The sequence below is a fragment of the Chaetomium strumarium genome (assembly GCF_033439665.1).
Source record: "Chaetomium strumarium strain CBS 333.67 chromosome Unknown B0T15scaffold_4, whole genome shotgun sequence".
NCBI classification, from domain to species: Eukaryota; Fungi; Ascomycota; class Sordariomycetes; order Sordariales; family Chaetomiaceae; genus Chaetomium; species Chaetomium strumarium.
In genome coordinates, this window is record NW_026944432.1 from 995922 (window position 1) to 1011650 (window position 15729).

At 56.6% G+C, this 15729-nt stretch overlaps 8 protein-coding genes across 8 annotated transcripts; 4 read left to right on the top strand and 4 right to left on the bottom strand.

The window, feature by feature from the left end:
• Nucleotides 1-33: 33 nt before the first annotated feature.
• Nucleotides 34-1579, bottom strand: B0T15DRAFT_396608 (histidine acid phosphatase; the record flags this gene model as incomplete). Its single annotated transcript, XM_062864847.1, has 2 exons — nt 34-1224; nt 1289-1579. The coding sequence occupies 2 exons, from the start codon at nt 1577-1579 to the stop codon at nt 34-36; spliced, it is 1482 nt and encodes a 493-aa protein (XP_062721080.1).
• Nucleotides 1580-2975: 1396 nt separating this feature from the next.
• On the top strand, nt 2976-4418 carry B0T15DRAFT_434000 (uncharacterized protein). Its single transcript, XM_062865787.1, has 2 exons — nt 2976-3265; nt 3326-4418. The coding sequence occupies exons 1-2, from the start codon at nt 3156-3158 to the stop codon at nt 4227-4229; spliced, it is 1014 nt and encodes a 337-aa protein (XP_062721081.1). The 5' UTR covers nt 2976-3155; the 3' UTR covers nt 4230-4418.
• Nucleotides 4419-5230: 812 nt separating this feature from the next.
• Nucleotides 5231-6265, bottom strand: B0T15DRAFT_193015 (uncharacterized protein). Its single transcript, XM_062862465.1, has 2 exons — nt 5840-6265; nt 5231-5722 (listed from the first exon to the last, which is right to left on the bottom strand). Exons 1-2 carry the CDS (start codon nt 6062-6064, stop codon nt 5357-5359), a joined length of 591 nt encoding a protein of 196 aa, XP_062721082.1. The 5' UTR covers nt 6065-6265; the 3' UTR covers nt 5231-5356.
• Nucleotides 6266-7470: 1205 nt separating this feature from the next.
• On the bottom strand, nt 7471-8818 carry B0T15DRAFT_493479 (uncharacterized protein; the record flags this gene model as incomplete). The annotated part of the gene is made up of 4 exons (XM_062866947.1): nt 7471-7532; nt 7597-7915; nt 8009-8599; nt 8651-8818. The coding sequence occupies 4 exons, from the start codon at nt 8816-8818 to the stop codon at nt 7471-7473; spliced, it is 1140 nt and encodes a 379-aa protein (XP_062721083.1).
• On the bottom strand, nt 8765-10394 carry B0T15DRAFT_193064 (uncharacterized protein). Its single transcript, XM_062862466.1, has 6 exons — nt 10184-10394; nt 9790-10096; nt 9585-9687; nt 9366-9505; nt 9104-9295; nt 8765-8842 (listed from the first exon to the last, which is right to left on the bottom strand). Exons 1-5 carry the CDS (start codon nt 10297-10299, stop codon nt 9251-9253), a joined length of 711 nt encoding a protein of 236 aa, XP_062721084.1. The 5' UTR covers nt 10300-10394; the 3' UTR covers nt 8765-8842; nt 9104-9250.
• Nucleotides 10395-11251: 857 nt separating this feature from the next.
• Nucleotides 11252-12148, top strand: B0T15DRAFT_396134 (ankyrin repeat-containing domain protein; the record flags this gene model as incomplete). The annotated part of the gene is made up of 1 exon (XM_062864817.1): nt 11252-12148. The coding sequence occupies one exon, from the start codon at nt 11252-11254 to the stop codon at nt 12146-12148; it is 897 nt and encodes a 298-aa protein (XP_062721085.1).
• A 571-nt stretch (nt 12149-12719) lies between these two features.
• Nucleotides 12720-13489, top strand: B0T15DRAFT_193112 (uncharacterized protein). The gene has a single exon (XM_062862467.1). The coding sequence runs from the start codon at nt 12816-12818 to the stop codon at nt 13383-13385; it is 570 nt and encodes a 189-aa protein (XP_062721086.1). The 5' UTR covers nt 12720-12815; the 3' UTR covers nt 13386-13489.
• A 655-nt stretch (nt 13490-14144) lies between these two features.
• B0T15DRAFT_193172 (glycosyl hydrolase family 61-domain-containing protein) lies at nt 14145-15579 on the top strand. Its single transcript, XM_062862468.1, has 4 exons — nt 14145-14663; nt 14744-14859; nt 14943-15154; nt 15229-15579. Exons 1-4 carry the CDS (start codon nt 14377-14379, stop codon nt 15283-15285), a joined length of 672 nt encoding a protein of 223 aa, XP_062721087.1. The 5' UTR covers nt 14145-14376; the 3' UTR covers nt 15286-15579.
• Nucleotides 15580-15729: the final 150 nt, after the last annotated feature.

The window sequence follows — 15729 nt, forward strand, 5'->3', positions numbered from 1 at the left end:
GGCGCGGTTGCTTCTGGCACCTGCAGCCGACATCTAAACCAACGGCAGCGTTCCATTACACTTCCCGACAACCAGCTTCGCCCCCTGTCCCACCAGCCCATCAAAATACGCCAGTAGCCTCTCGACAGGGAGCATGTCCATGACGCCCAAGCTAGGGTTGCTCGACTTGAGCACCTTCCCTCCCCACAGCACCCTCACATAATACCCACCACCCCCTCCTTTCTTCGTCCTTCTGTTGTACAACTCAAACACGACCTCGCTCCCCATCCCCGGCCAGACCATCTCATCCAGCTGCAACACCGCAAGTAGCCTGCTCACCGACCCGTCGTGCGCAACATTGTGGAAATACACAACGCCCCCGTTCCCGCCGGGAGGCGCCATAGCGCCCCGCAGATGCGCCGCCAGCTCAGCGATCCACACGCCGTACGACGCGGCCGCGGCGGCGAGCGCCTCGCGCGACCCGCGGTACATGTGGTCGTACTCCCAGTGGCCGAAGCGGTAGACCTCGTCGGCGAGAGCCTGCGTGACGCAACCCTCCGCGCTGCTGCTACTGCAGGGCAGCGGTTTCTGGTGGCACTGGCGCGCCGAGAGGTTGTCGTAGTAGTGGTCCAGGCTGGCGTGGAAGCCCGCGTCCGAGGGCGGCACGCCCGAGATGGCGTCCAGCTTGGCGTAGAGCGGCGCGGCGGCGTCGAGGTGGGCCGCCCAGCGCGGGTTGGTGTTGCGATTGGTGAGGCGGCCGGAGAGGTCCCGCGCGGCGGGGCACGAGTACTTGGGCTCGAGCGAGTCGATGGCGTCGGCTTGGACGAGCAGCGGCACGCGCTCGGTCGTGCGCCACATGCCGTGCACGAGCATGCCGGCCACCTGCGAGGTGATGCTGTTGTGCGTGACGCGGTAGGCGACCTTGCGCCGCCACTTGTGGTCACTACGGCCCGGGAGGAAGTTCAGGAGGTCGTGGTAGACGGAATAGAGGTCTTCGCCGTGCTGCCACGAATCCGAGAGTCCGTCGGACGTGATCTGCGGGAATTGGCACGATCCGATCCAGCCCGAGGGGATGAACGGGTTGATCTCGGAGGTGTAGCCCTGCCAGTAAGCCGGCGTGGCTTTTTGTTTTCTCCCAAATGGTTCTCCGTGGTAGTAGAGGCCTTCATCGTCGCAGTTCCATTGGTATGGCTCCACGGGGAAGGCGTTGGAGGAGTATGGCGTCCGCTTGTGATGACGGTGAATCTGGATACAGAAAGGTCATCCATAAGGAGCAGATACGCAGTGCTTTGCGGTCGTAAAGACGTACCACCTCCACAAAGACGAGCTCATACTCTTTCGGAGCTTTGACATACTCCCTCTTCCGGACATGCGGCATGTTGCACCAGTTATACACGCCATACAGCGCATCTGGGGTATCGGACGAGTTATATACGAACCCGTAGACCCCATGTCCATTGACCACAGCAGTGAGGTTGTTCAGGTGCGTCTGCTTCGAGGGGTGCCATGACAGGTCCACCGTCTCGTTGCCGCCATTCGTATGTTGTGAGAGCCCAAGCCCGGCAAAGGTTAGGAGGACGTGGCCGGCGTGCAGCAGCATCTCGCTCTGGTCTTCTCTGACCGAAATAAACGAAAGCGAGACGGCTATCAAGATCACGATGCCAGTCGTATACAGGACGACCGGGCTGTGGAACGGGAAGACTCGTCGCGAAGGTTGAAGGGCACTGTTATTCATCGGGAGATCGCCCCTTACCGGTTCTTATGGCGCCAGACACCTGCTCACTTGCATGGGTCGTCTACCGAGCGCTCAAAGACTTCCCTGACGAAGCACATGGCGGGGTAGAATTATGGTTCGTGTGCCGGGATGAAGAGCGGATGGAGTTCCAAAAGCGCGATCGTGGGATCTGCAAGCCGATCGCCTAGCAAACACGTGGTTCGGGAAACGTGCCGACTGGTCGGTTCTGCTCCCGTGTCGCACGTGGTATCTCAAGTTCTCAATCTCAACCGACGCAGCCCTAGCTGTCTGCTTCATCTTGGCTCAGGCTCGGGCAAGTGATTGAAATCGCAGAGTTAACTCTTTCGGTAGTTATCGGATATCCCACTATAGTCTATACCCACCTGACGGCGGCGACCGTTTGAAGAAATGAGGCGACACTCTTTAGTCCTGGCCACAGCTATATGTGTGTTCCTCAAGGATTCGTCGGTTCTGTTGACTGAAGTCACTCTGGAGAGCCCTTTGCTACTTACCTACCTGGTGTGTTAGGCGATCAACTTGCTGAGGTCATTGTTGCGCTGACCCGTGGCTCTTGCCTCCTGCTGCAATACACTCTAACCATAGTAGTTGGTAAGAGTCAACTCCCATGAGTCTTACATGCCCGAAAGAATACATCCAGAATTCCCAATGTCGGCAAGAGATTACCCTCTCTCCAGCATCCCATGTCCAATGTCTCGCATACCCACTTGGCGACTTTGAATGCTAGCAATTCTCAACCTCAGTACTTAGAGCTGATATTGCATGGCATGTCAAGAGTGCAAAGCCGGTACAATATTGGAAGCGGTTGTCTACCATGTAGCAAAGGCTAGCCTAACGCCCGCAAGGACCTAAGGCACCCCCCCACCCCCCCCGCTGGGGACTGTTGTATGGCGAATACGACATCGACAGGAGACCAAGCGACAACAACACCGAGATACCCAGGCATGACACAGTGATAAGGCATTTGACTCGACCGGGCGAGTGCTGCAATCCGGAACAAGGCCACGATCACTTGGTCCCGACCTATTAATATGCACGGGTGCGACCCCTTGACTGCCGCTGTCTCCGGGAATTTACCCCAGACCCCACAAACGCTCTATGGCCTCACCTAGCCAATGCCATTAACCCGCCGTTTATTAAGCGGTTATTAAAGTTACTTGCCGAGAAGGCATTCGAAGCTTCCGGGTCTTGGAAGAAGCGTTCCATTAATATGTCCCGCATGCTACTCTCGGTACTTGGATGCCGCCGACCATGTGCGCTGCCGTGGTACCCTCTCCAGATAAAGTCGGCGGACGCTGCCAAGAAGGAGATGGTTAGACTATGAAAAACCCGGCCCGTCTAGGGAAGTCCTCTATTGTTCGCTATCAAGAATTCCTCGTGTTGTCCCATCCTGACTCCTAAGTCCGTTGTTTTCGGTTCGAAGATGCACTGGAGCTCTGTTCTGCTTGCGGCCGCGGCCCTGGCGCCCGGCGCCAACTCAGCGGCCACGCTGCGCTTCTCATGCGCTCAGCTGGTTGTGGACCGCCTAGACCCGTGAGTACCTCATCTGATTCAGCTCAGGAAATGCATGTTCGCTGAGACTGACCGGCGCAGTCTCGTCAACCCCGGGATGGCACCCTCTCCGCATCTCCACCAGATCGTCGGCGGCAACGCCTTCAACGTCACCATGGACCACCAGGCGCACGACATAGCCTCGACAGCGACGTGCACCAGCTGCATGCCCACCGAGGACTTCTCCAACTACTGGACGGCCGTGCTCTTCTTCCGGGCCCGCAACGGCACCTACAAGCGCGTCAACACCATGGGCAACGGCCTGGGCTACACGGGCTCCAACGGCGGCCAGACGGTCTACTACCTCTCCAACGGCAAGGTCACCGCCTTCCGGCCGGGCTTCCGCATGATCGTCGGGAACCCGGCCTACCGCACCGAGGCCGAGGCGCGCAGGAACCCGGCGCTGCAGTTCACCTGTCTCGACAGCCCCATGACGCGCACGGGGTACCGCTACTCGTTCCCGACGACGCCGTGCAAGGCCGGCATCATGGTGACGGTGCGCTTCCCGACGTGCTGGGACGGTAAGAACGTCGACAGCCCGGACCACAGCTCGCACGTGGCCTACCGCCAGGGCAACAGCTGCCCGTCGACGCACCCGGTCGCCATCCCGGAGGTCTTCTACGAGACCTACTGGGACACGCGCCCGTTCAACGACAAGTCGCTGTGGCCCGAGGACGGGTCGCAGCCGTTCGTGTGGTCGTTCGGCGACAGGACGGGCTACGGCAACCACGGCGACTACGTCTTTGGCTGGAAGGGCGACGCCCTGCAGCGCGCCATGGACGCCAACTGCCAGAGCGATCTGTTCAGTGACCGCGTCAACTGCCCGACCCTCAAGCTCCAGTCGATCCAGGACACCAACCGGTGCACCATCCAGCGCCGCGTCCGGGAGGATATCGATGGTTGGCTGAAGGAGCTGCCTGGTGCCTCGATGCAGGGTATGTTGTGAGGAACCGGGTCCAATGTCGCGTTGGAAATGCGCTGTCCAGGGGGGAATCGGGAGGCGGATGGTCAAGAACTAGTACCACTAGTAGTAGGTAGTAGGTAAGGGGTAGACTCGAGCTGTGCTACCGGCCTCTGCAGCTCATGTTCATAGTACTACCTTTCGTATACTTATCATGCTAAAAAGAGATTCATCTGCCGTCTAGTCAAGTGAATGTTAACAGTTGTCGTCTCCGAGATCCACCTTACGTTTCGCAGATCGGCTAATCCTTGCTTTGCTGGGAATGACATCACCAACCATCTAGACCCCGGCCGACTAAACCGTATTAGAACCACGAGTAATATTTGTTCAAGCGTCGAACTATTGCATTCCCCCCATAATACGTCCTAATCCGACAAACACTCCAAGACAACCAAACATGATTCCCTCATCCAGCACAGGGAGAGCTGCGGCATGGTGGAGAACCGGAACTGCTCAGCTCTCAACATCGGCCGTCCCCAGATCCATCTCCCTGCAATGCTCAGCACGTAGTTTCTCCACTACGCCCGCGTTTTCAACTAAGCAAAACTCGAGGACAGAGGTGAGACTTGCATTGAAAGAGGGGTTTATTATACCAACGAGATGCTCATCCTCCACTTAGCACTCACAAACCCAATCTGGGGGAGCACCCACAGCCACAGTCAATAATACACAACAAAGCGGCACTTCCCAAAAGGCTACCACGCAAACAACAACAGAAACGGCCCATAGCAAGACCCAGGCGGAATTAGATGAGGATCTGAAGCAAAAGATGGAGGGCATCGCGGGAGACGGCGGCGCGTCAGGCGTGGAGTATGAGAATGGGCAGCCCGTGGCCATGAAGAGGTCGGTGAGGGAGAACATGTTTCGCTATATCTAAGAATTTTGTTCTATCATTTACCGGTACTCAGCTATCTTCATCTGTTCGTGTGTCTATCTGGGGAAGCTTCTATCATAGACTCGAAGTGAAAAGAGAACATGGTATTGTGGCCGCCGGCAATGCCTCACCTCCTGCCTGGGTATCTAAGACAATGCTTTGAGGCGGTATTTCCAACAAACAAACCCTAGAAAAGTAATACATTGCATCTAGAAAGTTTCCAAACTTTTCTCTGTTTTCACAAAGCAAGAACCCCCAAAAGGCCAATCGCAAGAGAGGCACCCACGGCCCGAACCACATTCGGGTGGGTTCCGGCACCGGCGTTGGGCTTGCATTCACCGGTGGCGCTGGCGGTCTTCTCCGCGCCGCCGGTGATAGCCACCTGGTAGCGATGGTAGTCGGCGCCGGAAAGGACCGTGCTGAACGAGGTGGCAGTCGCTCGATCATCGATCTCGATGGCACCAGTAGCGAAGCAGCTGGCTGCGGTTGTCCCTTGGAGGCTGCAGGATTCGAAGACACTCACTGCCGCCTCATGGCCTCCCGCGCTAGTCTCTGTGACGTAGCTGACCATGTATACGGAGGGGCCTGCCGTGACGGTGAGAGCCTAGATTGATTCGTTAACCTTTTTTCTTTTTTTTTTTTTTTTCTCTTTTTCTCTTCTTTTTCCTTTTTATTTTCATGCCGTTTCCGTCTTTCTCCACGACAATCGAAATATACGCACCGATACATCGGGGCCACATATGGTAGGCTTGATATCGTCATCTCTGGCACTTGTGCATCGGAGGGCATAGACGGTCTGGTCCTTGCAGGCGCTTATAATGGAAGCGGCGTAGAGACCCTGGCCATTGATCCCATCTTCAATGAACATGTTGACGCTGTTGTTCTGCGCGACAACCAAGCTTGCCAGAGTGGCAGCTGCGGCGAGGGTGGTGGTGAAAGAACGCATGATCGCCAAGTACTAGGAGCTAAAGGAACGAAAGCGGCTGTGTCTGAAGTCTGAAAAGCAGTGGATTGGCATCAAGCGCAGCTCTCTTGAGGTGAGAAGACCAGGGTTCTTATAAAATCACCCTATTGATTCCCATCTTTCCAATGCAACCCGAAGTTCACTAATAATAACGGCTCATGTGCCGTCCTGTGTTTGGCAGACTCGGATTAGTTAGGTCGCATTCGAAAATCGGATCATAATCCTGGCGCATGGTGCATTGCCGCTAGGCTGCCGCCGCCGAGCCTCCTTGGTTGAGGCTTTGACCCTTGGCAAGATCCCTGACATCGGGAAGCCGGCACAAAAAGTTCTGCAGAGCGGATAAACGTAGTTTTTCCGTCCTTTTCTTTTCTTTTTTCTTTTTGCCTTTTAGCGCACGCCTAGAAGACCTTGGGCTGGGGTTATATATCATAGTTACCGAGATACCTACCTTCGAAATCATTGACTCCCATCAGTTCACAGGAAGACGAAGGCTTTGGTTGGTATCCGTATACTAACTAATGGTTTATGTATGCATATCATGTCCCCACTTGTTGCCCGGGTTCGTGTAGACCACGCTTGAGGTGTTCAGTAGCAGAGGCTATGAAAGGCCAACGTTTCCTCGCAGAGATAGCCACGATTGATTCACGGCTTGGCTACGGGCTTAATAGGTATAGTATATCAAATCGGGAGGTATCCTAGTACTGTTGGTGCCGTTGATTCCCACTACATAGATGCAGCTGGGTCTAATGCGACGCCTGAGGTGTATCCCTCAGCTTGGGATATATCGACATTTAGGCGGAACGCCCGTCGCCCCAAAAAGTCAACGGTAGCCACCCAGGCACTGATGGAAAAGTTCGAGATAATCAGCGGGTTGATCCCGTAACCTTGACCGTTCCAAGACGGCACAAGAATTGAGAGATGGCGATACCTCCACATCCGCTTACGGAACTCGCTGTCTGTCAAAAGATTCACCACCCAATCGTCATCCAAGCGCTCGGAGCCCTCGATGGAGATGTCACTCCAGGTCAAGACGGAACAGCCCATCTCAAGTTTATCCCACCAGAACGTACTAGAGGAAGCGATCGCAGGCATCCTGTGTTGCATATCGCCGTCCTTTAGCTTGTGTGTCCGCCCCCAGAGGATGAAAAATCCGTTTTCGGGGGCGCCGCAGCAGCTCAAGTACGCGATGCCAAAAGTGTGAAGCCGCTGCTCTCGACCTTCAATATCTGGCGGGAAGGACGTGACTTGGAAATGATTCAGAACCTGAAGGCGCCACGTAATGATCCCGCACAGCGGGCAGGGATGCGAAAAGGCGGAAAGAGTGTCGGAGAGTACCCATTGTCCATACACTGAGTGGCGGGGTCAGGCCGTCCGTCACATAGGAATCATTAGTCGAGTCCTGGAGGAAGATTGTGAATGGCTGAGGTTCCTGCCTGTAGCTGCCAGCGGGCTTGGATAACGATTAGCATAGACTCTCTGCCGGGGACTGCTGCCGCCGGAAAGAAGTTGCATACCTTTGAATGGATGTTGCTCTGTCTCAATATCCTTCAAAGTTTCAGCTCGGTTGCAGTAGACGGCTCCGACTTGCAAGTCATTGCCGGCAGCATGGGCTGGTGGAATTAGCCAAGCAACTGGACCGATTTTTCGGAACGATCGATACCCCGATTCCATAGACCCGTTGAGAGGCTCCAGGAGGATGGCTGGTCTGATGAGAAAGTCGGATGCGTGGTGGCAATCTAGCACGGCCAGCCACGTCCGATTCAGTTCTGTCGAGTTGTCCGGCGGTCTGAGCGAGGACACCTTCAACACTTTGGCTAGAAGGGGAACGCGGAGCTCGAGTCCAGCATTTGTCAGTGTTATGTACCTCGATGTGAGTGACGCTCCCCCTGGAGAGGTGGGCCGCGGCCGGCCCGACAGCACGCGTACAAATTGAGACCTAGGAGGAACTCTCGCCAGGAGCCCCTCCCAGCCATCTCTAGTGCCAAGAGTCCAATGGGCCAGAATTGACTGATCGTCTATGTTCTTTATGATCTCTTGCTGGAGGCGAGTGTAAGCCTTTGTGCCCTCGCCATACAGGAGCGGCATGTTCACGTCGAATAGTCGCATGAGACAATATGCCATGTCCTCCTTTCTTGTGGTTTGCCTGTGGCGAATCCAAGACATGCGCGCGGCGACGCCGATCTCAGCTAACAGACGGTTCACATCGACACCGGGGTCCCTGTGTAAAATTGCCTCGTCGATTCTGGTGAGGTTCGACAGATGGGCTGCAAGATCCCTCCGGTTTCCAATTATCTCCCAGTACTTGTTGCAGAAGACAACCTCATCCGGTGCTATGAGTTCCTGGAGGGTCCATCCCCGCGTGAGCCACCGGCTGCTCTGCGGGGCTGCCTCATCTCCGTCGGTGACGTCCGACAGATAGGCGTAGCAGATTTGACAAGCACGATACCATTCGAACATGGAGTTGATTGCCTCCGAGAGCTCCGCGCTGCTTGATTTGTTGATGCAGCAAGTGTCGATCTAGACGTAACGGTAACCTTGGCTCCGAGCTTTGGCACATGCGCCCATCACTTTCGCGTCGCCAGCCTTGCCGGTGTTCAGAGGTCCCGGCGGTTTGCCCCTGAGGTCCTCGAAGAGCGTTTCATCCTCGTCCCATGTATGAGAAAGAATCGCGTAGCGGGATGTTTCGTGAGACACGAAAGTCTCGAGCTGGAGGGTCTCGGTATTGAGGAGCCTCATTGCGAGCTGGTATTAAAGAAGGTCCTGGATAGCAAGCAGTGTTAGATACCTAGGAATGTCGCTTCAGGAGATCCGACGAGAATATCCAGAGCATAAGTGGATGGAAGTGCGAACCAAATCGAAGTGCTGGAGTGAGCTGGCGTGTGGGGGCTCCGGATCCGTGAGATACATTAGGGAGTGGCTGAGGTTCGCCTTGGGGCCTTGGGCAGACATCATTGGATAGGATTCTGTACCCTGCATCAGGTAGGGTGGTACGAGTGTAATGTATGTGTGGCGGCCACCTACCGCACTTCCTCGTGAGTTCCGAGGCCTCGAACTAATGAGTCGAGTTTTATTTTATGAATCTGTCCCAAAGAAAGATATTCGTCGCGCGCCATGGATACGGCCTCTTCACGGTGACGACAGGAAGGTGGCTGAAAATCAGGTGCCGCATTAGGTCGTCAACATTCGGTGCTCCGGAAAAGCAGAGACATTGAGCTGAAGTCTTACTGTCAAAATTGGATTGTCAATTGCAATATGAAAATTCTCGGTTGCGATTTGGACCGACCAGAAACCTCCCCGCCATACCATCGCTGACCGCACCTTCTCGACTCCTAATCCGAGTCGCTGCTCGAGCTACTGCTCGACCCCGACTTCTTTCTCTTGTGGTGCTTATCCTTCTTGTGCTTCTTGTCCTTCTTGTGCTTCCTACAGCAAGGCTATGTTAGTACAGTATGCTCTATGCCGTATTCCCAGAGCACTCTGTCCCGATACACAGGGAACTTACTTTCCGCCGTGGCCCATAGCGTCCTGAATCTTGTGTCCTGCAAAGGCACCTCCCAAAACGCCGGCAGCCGTGCCCAAGCCGCCCCCGCCGGCCGAGTGCCCGAGGAAGGCGCCAGCAGCCGCGCCTAGGAGGCCACCACCGAGACCGCGGTCTTGTTGTCCTGGGTCCGGGTATCCTCCTACGCTTTGTCCGGGTGTGCCGTAGCCGTGGGGAGGTTGCTGCTGGTGATGGGGAGGAGGGTATTGTCCAGCAGGCGGCTGCTGATGCTGCTGTTGCGGAGGAGGGTAGTATCCGCCTTGCTGGTACTGCTGTTGCTGATGCGGCTGCTGCTGCTGCTGCTGAGGAGGATAGTACCCGCCCTGCTGGTGTTGCTGGTGAGGGGGAGGAGGCGAGTACGGCGAGCTCCCTGGCGGGGGTCCGCCGTGGGATTGGGGCGTTTGATACTGGTACTGCTGCGGCGGCGGGGACGAGTAATACGGCGGGTTCGAAGGAGGGGTTGGGTGTCCATATGGCTGGACAGAAGCGAAAGGGATCGATCGATTAGCATGTAGATCTCTTAAGGTAGGTACGGTTCGGTCGTTTTTGGGTAGCTCACTTGCTGCTGGTAGTTTGGCGGCTGCCCCTGACTGTAAGGGGCTTGCGGGTTGTAACCTTGCTGGCCTTGGTTACTATAACCGTAGCCTTGCTGCTGGCCATAATAATCTTGAGCAGACATGATGGATACGCGTTGTCGCGAGGGACGCGCCGATCGGTGAGTTCGGTAAAGGGTCTTGGCTTTGAACAGGGCGGGGAAACGTCGCGGGGCTCGGGGCCTTTTATCATCAGCAGCCTATTGTAAGTTACCAGGCTCCTGTAAGTCATCCACAGCATGAGGTAAGATACTGGTAATATACTGTAAGTTACAAGCAGCCAATTGTAAGTTATCTAGCTGTTCGTGGAGTTGCATGATACGCCTTTGAGATTTCAGTATGTTACCTGTATGAGTCTGGTATTCTTGGCACACCGCATGACCGGTCTCTCCGCCTCCCCGGGCAAACGCAATCCTGGACCACCCTCCCCAATGCTGAGTCCTGACTGATCTTCACAGCCTCCACAAAGGACAGGACTCGTCGGCAAACCCAGCACTCTACGCCATGTGTAATATCTCTCAGTACCACAAATAAGCATCTAAACCCGGTTTCCTATGTTTGCAATGTCAACACCGCTTCAGCACATGACCTGGCCATTTGCCGATCACCTCGAACCGTGCCTTGACGACCTCACGACTCACGACAATGCTTGAAGAAGCGCCCATCGGGCGGCACAGGCTAACTGCCGACTGGCATTCTACCTTGAAGCCTGGGGGTTGAGATATTCCCCATGAGGCCTCCTTCCTTCTGCGCGGCCAGGTCTCTCGAATTGATTAGCCACTTCCTCCGGGGACGGGCGGGGGAGCAGCTATGTACTGCCTGCGCCTCTGGCCTACACGGCCGTACTAAAGCCGAGCAGACCAATCACAATCGGCACGTTGCATCAAGATGCTCTCCTCCTGGAGGGGGGAGCTCATCCTACCGCCTCTGTCCCATTTCGTCCAACTACTAGTACCTATCGGACTATCACCAAGTCTCGTCGTGAGACTCTCGTGATCTCATCCTATGGGCATGGGACGACACCGCGTCGGGGGAACAATGACCGAAGAAGAAGAACCCCCATCCAGCGCTGACCACAACGACCCTGAAGCAAACCCCTCCCCGGTCCTACAAGCCTCCCTGGAAGGTAACCTCCCCCTCTTACAACACCTCCTCTCCCACGGCCACGACCCCAACCCGCCCGCAACAGGCTACTACGGCCGCACCCCACTCCAAGCCGCCTCGTTGACGGGGCATCTCCCGGTCGTGGGCGCCCTCCTCGCCGCCGGCGCAGACGTCAACGCGCCGGGCGGGAACAACGGCGGGCTCACGGCACTGGCGCTCGCCGCGCGGGCGGGCCACGCAGCCGTTGTCGAGACGCTGCTCGCCCACGGCGCGGACGCGCACCTCCCTGCCGCGCGGTATATGGGGCGGACAGCGCTGCAGGCGGCGTGCGAGGGGGGCCATGTAGGGATTGTGAGGCGCTTGCTGGAGCTGGATCAAGGCGGCGGAGAGGTCGACATGGTCAACGCGCCTGCTGCGCGGAATAGTGGACGCACTGCGCTGCAGGCGGCGGCGCAGGGCGGGTTTGGGGACGTGGTGGAGCTGCTGTTGGAGAGGGGCGCCGAGGTGAACAGGCCGCCGCTGGGGCGGTATAAGGGGGTGACGGCGCTGCAGGCGGCTGCGTTGAGCGGCAGTGTCGAGGTTGTGGAACGGCTGATTGCTGCTGGGGCCGAGGTGAATGCCGATGGGAGCTACTATAATGGGCATACGGCGCTGTATGCGGCGGCGGAGGGCGGGCATGGGAGGATGGTGGAGGTCTTGCTTGCCGCTGGGGCGGACGTGTTGCAGACAGCAGGGAATAAGAGGCTGACTCCCTCGCAGGCGGCGAGCTTGAGAGGGCATTCGGAGGTCTCGAGGCGTCTGAGAGAAGAGGAGCAAAGGATAGGGCTGTGAGAAGCCGTGAAGGTCAGTCACAGGTCCGGTACCCTTTGTTGGCATGGGAAAGGAGGAGGGGTGCGGTAGCCGAGAGAAAGCGGTATCATGGACATATCTCTCACCAACATGGTCCAGTCGACATGATATCATGACGATCCTGAGCCCGATGCCTGGTTACGACAAGGGGTGCTTTCGAACCACCTCCACGGTGATGAAGCTTCGCAGTTTGTTCGAGAAATGGCCGGTATTGCGGTTGGCCTTCGTACCTGGAGGCATGTGGTCTTCATAGTGAATATCGGCTGTGCCTACCACGCCCACCGGAGCCCGGAAGGCGCCGGAAGTCACGCACCACAACGCACCCACACTGATCTTAACTTGGCACGTTCTACGATGGGCAGCATTGTGCGAATTTGATGCCAGAGACGTTATTGAGCTGCATTCAGAACAATAGCCATTCAGAGGCCTATTCGGCTCGGGACTCGACACCGGCATTGTGATTCGGAACTTGAATACACGACAGCACCCCTATTCATCTCGCGGACAGCGACGACGTGTCGCTCGAAGTATATATTCCCCTCACCGGTCAACCGAGGCAAAGAACTTCGACTCTTACAACACCATCCCCTTCGGTACATTTTCGATATCCTCACGAGCACCCGATACCACCGCGACGAGGGCAGACATCATGGGCAACAAGTGCACCAAGTTCAGCTGCTTTACCTGCTCCTGCACGGTGATCTGCCACGGCGATGGAAGGAAGCATGACCACGGCGACGGAGATGACCACTGCCTGCGGTGCCGTCAGACGCGTCGTCGCGCCGAATCTCGCGCGTCTGTCTCGAACACCAGCACCGAGCCGATGCCGCGTCAGCGGGAGGATTACACCGCCCCAGCGCACCACGTTCAGAGTACGTCCCGAGATCATAATGCCTTTTTCTGGAGCTTTTCCCTTGCATCTTCACCGAGACGACTTATTCTCTGCTCTTATCCTTACCGATCTCGGTCACTGGGGACTGGTGGTTTGAGTCGGTTGAGACTGGATCTCCCTCAGCCGCAGTTTGACATGAGCAAAAGAGCTGACGAGCGCCAGAAGAATCGCGCGGAAGAACTCCCGATAACGCCCACCCCGCCAACCCGCGGCGCCATCAGTCACCGCACCAGACCCAGAACCACCCGAACACCCCGCGGCCCATGTCGCCTGCTGCTCGCCCGACCATCCCCAACCGGTCGTCTTCCCTCGCGCATGGCGCTGTGATGGAGAGGCAGAGGAGCCTCGCTAGTTTCGCTCCTGGCGTCGTCGCGCAAGAGTACCAAACCTGGGGAGCCCAGCCGGTATGGGGTCTCACCCCCGAGGACCTTCCCCATCTCTCGGGCCAAATGCGATATGAGCCGCCAGACGAGCCGCGGCCGGGAGCGTGGAACGAGCCGGCTTTGGGAATGCCGAATGGGAATGGGGAGCCGGTATGCAACGGCCATGTTTCGGACTCCTCGCCGTCGAGCACGGCGAGCCACCAGGACTCGGAGGAGGGTGCCAGGACCAATCCCGGCCCCCCTGGCTGGTTCTCGCCCTATGTTTCAACTTCGGGCTGGTACGAGGCTTGGAGGCATTGACCCCGCTACGTAGAGCCCGGTGGGCAGTAGGTGTCCGTTGGAAGAGGTCAAGGGAGGCTATCACGGATAAGCTGTAGCATTGAGCGGCATGACACACATCCTATTGTCTGCCTTGCATTTCAAAGAGACAGGTGGCGTTTGGTACGGCACAAAAAAGGATGATCCCTGCATTCTCCGGCCAAGTGATTGCTCTTTATTATATGTTGGCGACGTGATCAGAAATGGAAAAGGGGGGAGGGGTTCCAAGCTTCCAACCCGGGCACGGCATAGCTGCTTCCACATGGCCCAAGCGGGCTGTAATCTGCATTGTCCTGCGCCAACCCACAATCTGCCACATACTACGGTGTTTAATCCCGGCTTGACGGCCATTGGACATGCAATATGCGTCCTCACGGGGGCATATGTCTTGCTCATGCAGTGGACCGAGAGACCGGCATTTGACTGTGGCCTGGACAACGGACCACGGAGCCAGAGCTATGGTCGGCTGTTCTTATAGTCAAGCAGGTGACGCGATTCGTTCTAACAGCTGACTGAACGATCAGTTTTCATTTTTCTTCTGTCACCATCTTCAGCAACACCCTTCGCGTGGTAAAAGTTATCGCCTAGTTTCCAACGCAATCCCCCCCAAACACACCATGAAGCTGCCCGCTCTCCTCGCCGCCCTCTCCCTCGGCGTGGCCGACGTCTCGGGCCACTACATTTTCCAGCAACTCGGCGTGGGATCCTCCAAGTTTGGCGTGTACGAGCACATAAGGAAGAACACCAACTACAACTCACCCGTAACGAGCCTGTCGTCCAACGACCTGCGCTGCAACGTGGGCGGCAACTCGGGCGCCAGCACGACCGTCGTCAACGTCAAAGCCGGCGACTCCTTTACCTTCTACAGCGACACGGCCGTTTATCATCAGGGGCCGATCTCTCTGTACGTCTTCTCCCCGCCCAGGTGTTTGGGGATCCACGGGTGGTGGTAGCATAGTAGTAACTGATGACTTTGATTTCCAGGTACATGTCCAAGGCGCCGGGCTCGGTCCAAGACTACGACGGATCGGGTGACTGGTTCAAGATCTACGACTGGGGCCCTACCTTCAGCGGCGGGTCGTCCTCGTGGCCGATGCGGAGTATGCACCCTTTATAATCTCCACCCACTCCGGTCTCAAGCCTATTGCTAATAATCACCTTTCCGTGTGTCCGATGTATACAGACTCCTACCAGTACAACATCCCGCGCTGCATCAAGGACGGCGAGTACCTGCTGCGCATCCAGTCGCTGGCCATCCACAACCCGGGCAGCACGCCGCAGTTCTACATCAGCTGCGCCCAGGTGAACGTCACAGGCGGCGGGAATGCCACCCCGAGCCCGACTGCCAAGATTCCGGGTGCTTTCAAGGCTACCGATCCTGGGTACACTGCCAATGTGAGTCTCAAATGACTTCGAATCGCTTTGCGGGTTCTTTTGTTCTAGGATGTTGACGGGGGCTTCGAAAACAGATCTACAACAACTTCCACTCGTACACTGTCCCGGGACCAGCTGTGTTTCAGTGCTAGTTGACATGGCTGGATGATACGTACCGGACTGATTTCTAGGAAAGGACTTGAAGAGGAACGTCGGTCTTGATGTGAGGTCAGGTGGTGGGTGGGCCTCTGGATCGTAGATAGTATATTGAAGCAATCCTTCGCATAAGACTCGGCCTCAAGGTTCATTGAGATTCTAGAACTCAGAGCATGTCATTACCACAAAACTTTGCCTTAGCTACAAGCCATTGACATGAGTCTGCCCGGATGGATCTCGTGGCGACTGGGGAGGAACCGACGAGCGAAGACGCTTTTCCATAGTAACTCAACCATCAAGCCACATCCCGCACAGCAAAGGACGGAATGAAAACCTCGTCCGGTCGTAGACGCCTTTGCTCATGCAATGCTCCTTGCAAACGTCCACGGAAATGGGAGGCACCAAGTTCACACCCTCGAACCATCCGCCAGGTGAGTGAG